At 26.7% G+C, this 11470-nt stretch overlaps 2 protein-coding genes across 2 annotated transcripts; one reads left to right on the top strand and one right to left on the bottom strand.

Annotated features, from left to right (window-relative positions):
* Nucleotides 1–822: 822 nt before the first annotated feature.
* LOC111033633 lies at nucleotides 823–3095 on the top strand. The gene is made up of 7 exons (XM_022314457.1): nucleotides 823–1215; nucleotides 1435–1669; nucleotides 1766–1921; nucleotides 1980–2167; nucleotides 2393–2668; nucleotides 2751–2916; nucleotides 2989–3095. Exons 1-7 carry the CDS (start codon nucleotides 1168–1170, stop codon nucleotides 3093–3095), a joined length of 1176 nt encoding a protein of 391 aa, XP_022170149.1. The 5' UTR covers nucleotides 823–1167.
* Nucleotides 3096–8888: 5793 nt separating this feature from the next.
* Nucleotides 8889–11470, bottom strand: LOC111033632. Its single transcript, XM_022314456.1, has 5 exons — nucleotides 11250–11470; nucleotides 11011–11133; nucleotides 10715–10877; nucleotides 9141–10226; nucleotides 8889–8909 (listed from the first exon to the last, which is right to left on the bottom strand). The coding sequence occupies exons 2-5, from the start codon at nucleotides 11121–11123 to the stop codon at nucleotides 8889–8891; spliced, it is 1383 nt and encodes a 460-aa protein (XP_022170148.1). The 5' UTR covers nucleotides 11124–11133; nucleotides 11250–11470.

Below are 11470 nucleotides of genomic sequence, written 5' to 3'. Positions count from 1 at the left end.
TCCGCCCATTTATTTTCCGGATTAATACGGCCTCCCCTGATGGACATACATATTAATTATTATTTAAATATAAACCAATATAGGTTATATTTATACACTATAAGAGTTAGGTGCCTATTTAGACTGTCAATATTGTGTACTCTCGGTTAATACTATTTAACTACATTTAATTTCTAACTTCCTATTAATTCATATAACGATATGCTTACTTTTTATATTACTATACTATGAAAACCTATACATACATGCATAAGCATAAGTTATAACCCAGTAATTCCTTGCCATTATCTATGTACAAATTACAATAACTAATAATTTAAATATCAAATATAATATATGCGATATTATAATTTGTAAGACTTTAAATAAAAGGTAGATTCACATAATAAAAAGTCAACTTCTGTAATATTAACCAATATAATGTGCATAACATTACCTTTAAATTTTAATACTTACTGTTACTATTGTTGTTGATAATAGTTTGTACTATAAAAATTTCAATAATAAAACAGCTCCCACTGTGCAATCTGAGTTACAAAATGTAGCTGCTATGTTAAGTTTCGATCACAATAAAATGTTACTAAGTAACAATAATGCAATGTCGTATAATTGTTCCATACAATTAATATCTAATATATTATCAAGTAACATTATTGAAATGTTAAAAGTTGTACATGTATACAATGTTACAAATTAATATTCATTCAATGTTAAATTATTGTTGTATTGAAATAATCTTGTTTACTCGTTAACACGCAGCTGCAGTCGGCCAATTATAATATTATCACTTTATTTATAATCTTACAAATATCCCTAAATAGTTTATCCCATTGTTACAAACACTATCATTGGTTTTTTCCAATTCGGTTTTCGGTGAAGCCGAACCCGCAGAAAGCGTTGCGCACTTGCGCGCTATATAGCTGGGTAGTGGGCACTGTCACTTATTGACTATTGTCATTCGTCAGTCTTTGCGGCAGATTCCAGAGTATATAATATTTAAAATAATACCTAGTTATTACTTATTACAATTACTTAAGTTATCATAACCCATGTGACTATTTCACTTACTATTTTCGAAATTGTTCATATTTTGTTGGTTTTCTCTCATATTTATTCACGTTATTTAATATTTTCGTTACTTACTAAAGACAAGCTCTACGGAAAGAAATGGATTATCAAAGTAGTGGATTCTCGACTCCTGCAGCTGTAAGACAGGTAATTATGTCTATTATTCTTTTTAGTTAATATTTTTGTCATATATTTATGTAATATAACACTTTTTTGTCGTTTAAAAATTAAATAATAAGTCTGAGATTATTTATTTCTAGTTAAAACTGTTGTAACTTTTTTTAGTAGGTAGTAGGTACGAGGTACCTGTTCGCATTGACTTTTATTATTAATTTATTTTTATTCATTTTGCATACATTGTTGTAGAAACTTATCAAAAAACGTTGGGTGATTGCTACATTTCCGGACTCTAATGATTATAGTGTCATACCAACAAACTGGATTTTAAAAACTGTCGATAATGATGGCAATAGAATAGAAAAATGTGTATGGCCTCCTAGGACATTTCATGTTACTAGTGATTACTTAAAAGAGGCTGTGGAACCATCAGATGATTGGAATACGTACAGAGTAAAACTTTATGAAAATGGCAAAGAGTATAGTATGTATCTATTAAATATATCTATAGTATTAATGAAAATGAACCTAGACTAGCTCATAAAGCTACATTTATAATATTTATATAAACAATTTGTAGGTGATTTTAGTAAAGCATGGTATAGACATGTTGAATTGTCTGAAGAATCAGCATCTGAAGTGGAACAGCAACTTTTAAGTATGAAAAATAAAAACAAAAGATTATATGTCCAGTCATCAATGATACATGAAGATTCTGACACTTCAACTGATGAAGGTAATCAATTATTTTTTTTTTTTTTATAATTGCCTAATTATTTTATTTTTAATTATAGGTATCAATATTTTTAAACAGAAAAAGATTATTAAAGGTGCAATAACTGCTATGGCAGAACAAACTACTGAAGATACCATTTCTGAGCATCAGTATACTGAATTAAGTAACGTACATTTAATTCCGTCCACAAGTTCAGAAAATGTACCGTTGAATACTACAAAATCTCGTGGTTTTAACATACCTCAGGTAAATAAAGTACACATAATTTTTAGGATATTAAATAAAGAGCTGATAAAAGATTACAAATTTAAAATTAAAAAAAAAAATAAAACGTTTACATAATACTATTTCCTTACAATTTTGGATACAACTCAACCAGGTCCAATAATATATAACACTTATAAAATTAAAAAAAAAAAAAAATATTGCAAACTTAAAACAATTTATTTTGTATCTTTTATATTTACCATTATAGAAGTCATTCCGATAGATAAACAGAATACAATTGTAGAATTATTAAATTCTATTTATATGGAACAAATCCAAAGTAGGATTAAGTATGATCATTTATTATCAAAACTTGATCATATAGAAAAAGCGGTAAACAAACTAGGAGTAATCAACAATATTTCATCTCCATTACTTAATTTTGATAGTAATTTTATGTCGAATTGGCCCATGACTAACGAGCAAATGTTTCAAAATATTTCAAATTGTTTATTGGATGATTCATTTGTTTCATTAGTGGCAAGTATATTTTTATAATAATATACATCTAATTAATTTACTTCATATCAAAAATAATTCAAACTACATTTAAAAACTTTAGGAGCAGTTTTTTATATCTATTGGTGGAAATGCTGTAAAAGACATTATAAAGAGAGTTCTTGCAAAGACTTTTAGTAATGAGTTTGCCAAACGTTGTTCGTGGACTGGCAGAGGAAAAGATATTTCTACAAAATTATGTGACTCTAAAATTGTGGTTGTATTAAAAAGTAAATACATTTAAATAGGAAGTTATTTCTCACATAAACTTAAAATCTTTTTTAATTGATAATTTATTACAGAGTGTATAAAGAATAGTCAAAAGGATTACAGTGATGCTCTATTCGAAACTATTTTAGCTGATTGGTTTCGTTATGCCACAACAAGACATAAAAGATCATTAGAATAATATTTTTTACTTTCACATTTTTATTTTAATAATAATTTTTTTATAACAATTTATGTACATTGTAAGAAGGTTTTACATGAAAATAAAATGTTTTTATAAAAGTAATGGACTTTATAGTTTATATTAATCATCCAACGTAAAAAGTTTGTGTTAGTATTTATGAATTCCAAAAGTTTGATTGGAATAGTATAATTTTTTTTACTTTTATTTAGAACCCATTTTGTTAAGTAAATTTTTACTATTTCTAGAAAAAGAATAGAAAAGAGCTTTGTCAAATAACAGGTCGTCACTTGAGGAGAATAATACAAGCTGAGCAAGATAGATGCATCGCCAATTTAGGATCTTCTCTGCAACAAGATACAACTTCTATGATGAATACAATGTCTGAAGCTACAACTTCTCCTATACAAAAAGAAATTTCAAGTAACACATTGATAATAACTGATATCCCAAATGTATTAACTTATACTAATACCATAAATGATTGTGAAGAGTCTTTGTACTTGAATGATAGTTTAAGAACTGAAACTGTGAATGATATTGAAAGTACTATTGTAAATGACAATATGGGTATATGTGATAAATTAAGAACTTGGAATGTAGAATTTAATGTATCCCATAATTGTTTAAATAAATTATTAACTATTTTAAAAAGTGAGGGTTTGGATGTCCCTAAAGATGGTAGGACTTTGATGAATACGCCTAAAAAGCATAACATTTTATCTATGAAACCTGGCGCTTATGTACACTTTGATATTAAACAAATTATTAGTTCTCTATTACATAAGTATGAATTTGATTTAATTGATACAACTGACTTGAAATTAGGCGTAAATGTGGATGGTTTACCAATATCAAAGAGTTCTAAAAGCCAATTCTGGCCAATTTTAATTAGTATTTATAATGTACCAGTATTATCGAGATATGTTTTACCAGTAGGTATTTATCACGGTTTAAAAAAACCTGACTCTTCTGCTGATTTTTTAAGTTATTTTTTAAATGATATTTTAAATATCATACAGCTAGGAATTCAAATAAATGGTAGGTTATTTAATATTACAATTGGACATATTGTGTGTGATGCACCAGCTAAATCGTATATACTTAATGTTAAAGGCTTTAATGTATACTTTGGATGTAATACATGCACTGATGAAGGTACATATATTGATGGTAGAATGGCTTTTTTGTCCATGGATTCCTCTCTCAGAACAAATGAAAGTTTTAGGAATAAAACAAACGAATATTACCATAAAGGGCCTAGTGTACTTGAAATATTGCCAATTAATATAACAGATGACGTGCCACTTGATAATATGCACTGTACTTATATTGGGGTGATGAAAAAACTTTTAGAATTTTGGGTGAAAGGAAAAAAAGATGTACGGTTATTAGATGAAGCAAAAAATGATATAAATGAAAATATTATAAATGTAAAACCGTATGTACCATCTGAATTTTCTAGACTTCCTAGAATACTTGACGATTTTTATTTTTGGAAGGCAACAGAATTGAGATGTTTTTTGTTGTACTATGGTCATATTGTTTTAAAGGGAAAGTTGAAAAAAAACTTTTATGTACATTTTTTACATTTGGTAGCTGCAATAAGAATCCTTGTAACACATGAAACATGTATTTCTTTAAATGCAAAAGCCCAAATTTTACTGGACACTTTTGTAAGAGATTATGCTGCTCTGTATGGTCAAAAGTTTATCACCTATAATGTTCATAGTTTAATACATCTACCATTTTTTGTTCTAAAACATGGTCCACTTGATTCTTTTAGTTGTTTTAAGTATGAAAACTACTTACAAGAAATAAAAAAATTTATGAAATGTGCAAGGTTTCCTCTGCAAGAGGTTTCCAACAGAATTTATGAAAAACTAAACCTAATTAAAAATATTCCAGAATTAAAATATCCTAAGTTATTTAAAGAATTACTTAAAACTCAACATTTATCAAATGACAAAGCTTATGAAAAAGTAGTTTTAGAAAAATTTTCAACAATAAACATAAATTCTATTAATAACAAATTCATCATGTTAAAAAATAATGATTTTGTATTTGTTGAAAAAATTATTTTGACTTCAAACGATGAAATCAAATTTCTTGTAAAAAAAATGTAGTAGTTTTTCATCTTTTATTAATTTACCCAATTGTTCTTCCAAAGATATTGGCTCATACAGTATTGATCTTCAATCTATAAGTACACCCTATCTTATTCCAGTATACGATTTTAAATGCAAGTGTTTTTATATACAAATATCAGTGAATAAAGCTGTAGTTATCAAGCTATGTCATGATCTAGATATACCACAGTAGTTTTCTCAAATCATAATATTATATTGTATGTTTGATAAATTCATGATTTATATTTATTAAAATTGTTAACTTATTTTGTGTCGATTTGAATTTAGTTTGTACATATGTAATCTATTTACAGTAAATATATTTTATGTATTGTGTATAAATTGTAATATGTAAACATGTCTTTTATATTTGTATGATTTTAATATTAAATATTAAGTTTACTGTAATTATATAATGTGATATCTAAGTATATAGTAAGTTATTACTATGAATCATATATTTGTAATGTTAAAATATCTTATAAGTTAAATTTTGTGCATATTTATGTTAATTAATTAATATTTTTAAGCATAACACGTATTTATGTAATTATATGTTTTGAAGTATAATAAAACACTTAGTTTATTATTAATTTGTTTTTGAATTAAATAAATGTGTTGATCCTTTTCTATAGTAAAATAAAAAAAATATATGAATACCATTAAGGAATTGGGAAGGTGCATATTATGTTATTTAGTAACATTAATTTAATGTTACTTGTAACGTGCATGGAGTATTTACTTGTCACGTGTATAGAGTATTACTTGTAACGTGCATGGAGTATTACTTGTAAGGTTCATGGAATGTTACTTGTAACATTCATGGAGTGTTGCGGGTAACATGTATAGAATGTTAATACAAAGCATTGTATTAATATTACAATTTAAGTTACTTTCTCAGGACATAAGCAGTTCCATACACATTACAATAACGTAAATACCACTTTAAATGTAACATTACAAGTTACAAATTAATATTGTAAAAACATTGCCGAAATATTCCATTGCACAGTGGGAGCCAACTAATTTCCACATAGACTTTCTATACAGACAAATACTTGCGTTAGTGTTATATTATATATTAATTGCATAGTTAAATTCTTGATCAATTCTTATTTAATAGACATAATTATTGAAATTAATAGGTATATCATATTAATGTTTTGTATTAATTAGGTACAGAATGCAAGCTTTAATTGTGTATAGAATTCACCACTCAGTTACCGCTCGGATAGACCACAAAAAATATATTATATGACATTTATTTATAAAAGTTTTAAAATGAATAAATTATTTTCTTTATTATATGTTATATAGGTAACACAAAGTGACAGTAGATACATGTAATCAAATGTAAGATATAATAATAACACAAAACAATTTTACTAAAAAAAAACACATGTTCATAAAAATGAAATATGGTGTATCATAACACAAAAGTTAAAGTTTAAGTTAAAACAAAATAATAAGGAATTAAAAAGTTCGTGAAGAAAATTGAAAAAAAAACGCAAAAAATTCAAGTAGCCATGTAATCAACGGGCAAAGCCTTGTTAAGCGCGGGCACTTTAGCTGACGCCGGTCTCGAACCCTAGTCTATCAACTACCTACGTTGGGGAACATACGCCTAACCGACCGACCTACGGAGCACATTGAAGGATATTACTAAAACTACAGCACTTAAGCTATTTATCCCCTATGAAGAATATCGCATTACATATTCAATAACATATTAAATTCGTATGAATTGTGTGTAATCAAACATTAAATTGCATATACAATTGTTATGTGTATACCATTTTTCCTATCAATAATTTTATTAATATTGTACCCTATTAGGTATTTATACACTAATTAAATGTAATTTATTCAAAAAAAAAAATGAATAATGATGTCGCAATCTGAAGATTGATATTAAATGTAATAGAGTATGGTAGTGTGACGTCATGATAATGTTATCACACCGTGATAAGATTTATTGGTTCCAAACAAACACATTCCATATTGGTTTTTCAAAGTGAAATACAGTTTTTAATTTACTACTTAGTATTTACACTTAATTGTAAGACAATAATACTAGTGTTACTAACTAAGTGTTAATACTGATCATGGCAGCGTCTAGTTGGATTAAATTACATTGTGTTTATGCATTTTTTATAGAAGAAGTAAAGTTAGTCAAAAGGGGTGAAAATGCATATGAAAGTGGGCATGTGAAGGAATGTATTTTTGTAAACAATAATTTAAAAGGTGTAGTTAAGGCTAGTATGAAGGATCAAACATACTCTGTACAAGTAAACCAATGAATAATCATTTCTCTAATAGTTGTGTTTAGTATTTTAGGTAGCTATAGATATAGGATAATTTCTAGGTATTAACAATAATGTAGTTAGCATTAATGGTAATGACGTATACTATTACTTATTAATACTTATCTAAAAGCCATGATGTTAACAATTCTTTTTATTTTGCTTAGATATATTTCTCTGATAATGGTGACATTACACGTGCTGAATGTGATTGCCCAAGGGGACTTGTGCGATGCCATCATATGGCAACATTATTAATTTTTGCAATTAAAAATATTTCAGTAACTAGTGCAAGTAATAATTATAAAATAATTTATTACTAAGCAACACGAAAGAATGTAATATTGAAATCATTTTAAATATAGGTTGTAGTTGGTCAAAAAAAGTTCCTCCACCTCTTATGACAACAAAACCAATTGATGCACTTTACCCTGTTCCTGAAAATAAAAAAAATGACTGTGCTATAGCTACTTTTGATAGCAATGTAAAGTCTGATGTATTTTCTAAACTTAGTCAACAGAGTCATAGTATTGGTTTAACATGGTTACTTTCTCCTGAACCATTAATAACATCATCTATTGAAATAGAAGATATTATTAGATCTTCAGAATTTGAGAATGCTACAGATAGAGAACAGTATTTACTAAGTAAAGTTAGGATGTCAGAAGAAGAAATAAAAAGTTTAGCTTCACAAACCATTGGGCAGCATTTAAATTCAATTTGGTTAATTAAAAGAAGATACAGAATTACAGCTAGTAATTTTGGACTAATATTAAATGCAATTGAACGTAATAGATATCCACTGTCTCTTTTCAAAAAGCTTGTTGGAACTTATAAGTTAGATGGCATAAAAGCTATACAATGGGGTAGAGAAAACGAAAAACACGGAATAGAAGAATTTGAACAAGTAACTGGAAAAGCAGTAGTTGTTACTGGATTATGGCTTCATTCATCAGGTGTTATAGGTGCTTCGCCTGATGGCTTAGTTGGTCAAGATACTATTATCGAAGTCAAGTGCCCATATTCCTATCGTAATAGTCTTTTAATTGATGTATTAAAAAATAATAAATCATACATAATATATTATGATGAAGGTGGTTTGGTAAGAATTAATAAGAATCATGAATACTATTCCCAAATGCAAGGGCAACTTTGTATTCTAAAAAGACAAATTTGTTATTTAGTTATATGGACAATTAAGGATTTGGTTATAGTTGAAATTCCCAAAGATGAACAATGGGTTGAAAATATTGATAAAATTAAACACTTTTATTTTAAGGAGTTTATCCCTTATTTGTTAAAATAATACTTTTTGGTTTTCATTTATTGTTGAAATGTGTATTTTGTTAACTTCTTTTAATCTAAGAATTGTCTACTGTTATCTAGAGAAACTAATCCAATAAAAAAACTAGGTAGTTGAATTTTTAATTAAATCATAATTTATTATATTAAGTGTTACATACAAGTTTATTACAAATATATAGCAGTTGAAAATTACATTTTAATATTCTATAAAAATATAAGTATAACTTTTAATTTTCTATTGGTTGTAAATAAAACATTTCTACTTCTTTAATGAGAGGATATTGGAAATTTGATAAAGCTCCACATACTTGAAATATTATTGAAGAATATGGTAATAATTTTGGAGGGATAAATTCTAAGATAGAATATCCCTTTATACGATTTATAGCACGTTCAACATGAACTCTAGCTCTAGCTATAGTCAATGTTTTCATCACTTGATTTGGTGTAAATTGAGGTGCACCCAAAAATGGAGGTATATTTAATGATACTCCTTCAGGCAATAAGTCACTTATAAGAAATCCTTTATCAGCTAATATAAGATCACCACTTTTAAACACATCTATAACTCCAGAATGTTTAACTATTTCTTTATCAGATGTCGATCCGGGGTATAGCAAACTACAAAAAGTCAAAACCCCGTTTGGTGCAATTCCTACTAGACCTTTTAATGTATTTCGGTGTTTATAATTACTATAGGTTAGTTTTTGTAGTTCCATTTTACTTGGTATTGCTGTATAAATTTCTGTACAGTCCAAAATCATACGACAGTTCATAAAATTATTGAAAACACTGGGTAAACATGCTTTATTCTTTTGTTGACTCGGAATAGAATTCATGAAAGTCTTAAATATTATAGTATGAAATGCGTGAATCCAAGTCAATACTATATTTGTAACAGTTGTACGACTACACCCAAATCTAACTCCTAAATCTGTGAAATCAAAGTTATGGCGTAATTTCATAAGTGTCATAAAAATTTGATCTGTTCTACTGATTCTTTCCACGTTCCACCCTAAGAAATAATTTATCGAAACATTTTTAAAAATATCAAATAATAAACAAATCACAGTCTTATTAGGCATTCTAGTATAGTAAGTTATCGCTTCATCATTGTCCTCTATAAATTCAAACGAGAATGGTTGTTTTTTTAGACTGTTTATTGTAGAATTTAGCCTCTCAATTTCAATCTTTAAAAGGGCATTTTCTGATTCATTAATAATGGATCCAACCGACTTAACATTTAAATTTAAAACTGAATTCTCTTCATTGTGCTTGGTAGATTCATATAAGTTTATCTGTGACTCAATATCAATATCTGATTGAGATACTACTTCTGAAGAATTTTCTTCAATTTCATCAGGTAATTCTTCTTCATTGGCAACTACTGTTTTCTACAAAAAAAAATAAAAAAAATAAGTAATAAATTATTATTTAAAATATTTTCTCAATAATATAATAAATATAGTTTTATTTAATAATTATATTATTTATATTAATTATATTATTCTATGTTTGTGGGTGTTGTTTGTATGCTGATGTTTATGTAAATCTACATATATATTATGTTCAATAGGTATTTTAAAAAACCAAAGTATAGAAAATGATTATAAAACTAAAGAGAAAAACTAGATAATAATTAAATTAAAAAACGATTGGTTTCTGTTTAAGTATTAATTTAAATTCAAATAAAACTTAAAGGTTTAAACTCAAATTCAAAGAAAACCACACTTTTGAAAATGTTTTTTAATAAAAAATAGTGAATATAATATATGTTGCATATTATTTAACTAGGTACTAAACATCAACACTTAATTTTATTCTAACCCAAAGCTTGCTATGGAAATGTAAATATTAAATGTTAAATACAAATTTAACATACTGAGGTAGGTTTTGGTTTCCTTTTATTTTTTTTCTCTGGGGAAACAAACAAAAATTTTTTTTCTTTGTTCCAACTGAATATTGTTGGATTATTTTCTTTTAATCCATCAATAAAATGACAGCTACATATTCGGGAGTTCACACTTGGACATCTGTCAGACCTCCTTAAAAATATCAACATAACATACATTCAATTAAATTCTAATTATGAAATATAGGTAACACATACAACCTAGGTATACAATTTAGATATAGTATATTTAACAATAAAAATAAATGAATATAACTAATAGCTACCTTATATTTTGTGTCCATTTTAATTTCAACAATTTATTTGCAGGAAATCTATAAAATTTACATACTTTTGTTTCGCTGTAATGGTTGCAATTTGGTACAAAACAATTGACCATAATGAACTACCTATACAATAAATTTAAAAAAGTAATAACATTGTACCTATTAAGCAAAATACCTTTAAAAATATGGATTTGTAATAAAAATATATATTTATATACACAACTATTGTTTAAACCCACCTGCAGTCAAACGTTAAGTAGTTACGTAATTTAACAATGGTCAAAATAAATCAATATTCAAGATTTTTATAAAAAAAAAAAGTTAAATAATAGTAAAGAACACAAATACTGTACACCGTAACTTGTTTAGGGTAACTTAACTTTATTAATGCTATTTATCTGGGAAAACTTTAAAACTATGCATAATTCTCATACAGAAATCGCTTTGTTTGGAACCAGCC

The sequence above is a fragment of the Myzus persicae genome, unplaced genomic scaffold, assembly GCF_001856785.1.
Source record: "Myzus persicae strain clone G006 unplaced genomic scaffold, MPER_G0061.0, whole genome shotgun sequence".
Taxonomy (NCBI): Eukaryota; Metazoa; Arthropoda; class Insecta; order Hemiptera; family Aphididae; genus Myzus; species Myzus persicae.
This window is presented reverse-complemented; position numbering and strand designations above follow the sequence as displayed.

Bases quoted from the DNA above. Each gene is read 5' to 3' on its own strand.
- LOC111033632 (XM_022314456.1), bottom strand. From the start codon at position 11,123: ATGGTCAATTGTTTTGTACCAAATTGCAACCATTACAGCGAAACAAAA. The intron at 10,878-11,010 runs GTAGCTATTAGT...GATATTTTTAAG, and splicing joins AAATGGACACAAAATATAAG to GAGGTCTGACAGATGTCCAA. The intron at 10,227-10,714 runs GTATGTTAAATT...TTTTTTTTGTAG, and splicing joins GGAAACCAAAACCTACCTCA to AAAACAGTAGTTGCCAATGA.
- LOC111033633 (XM_022314457.1), top strand. From the start codon at position 1,168: ATGGATTATCAAAGTAGTGGATTCTCGACTCCTGCAGCTGTAAGACAG. The intron at 2,168-2,392 runs GTAAATAAAGTA...ATATTTACCATT, and splicing joins GTGGTTTTAACATACCTCAG to ATAGAAGTCATTCCGATAGA. The intron at 2,917-2,988 runs GTAAATACATTT...AATTTATTACAG, and splicing joins AATTGTGGTTGTATTAAAAA to AGTGTATAAAGAATAGTCAA.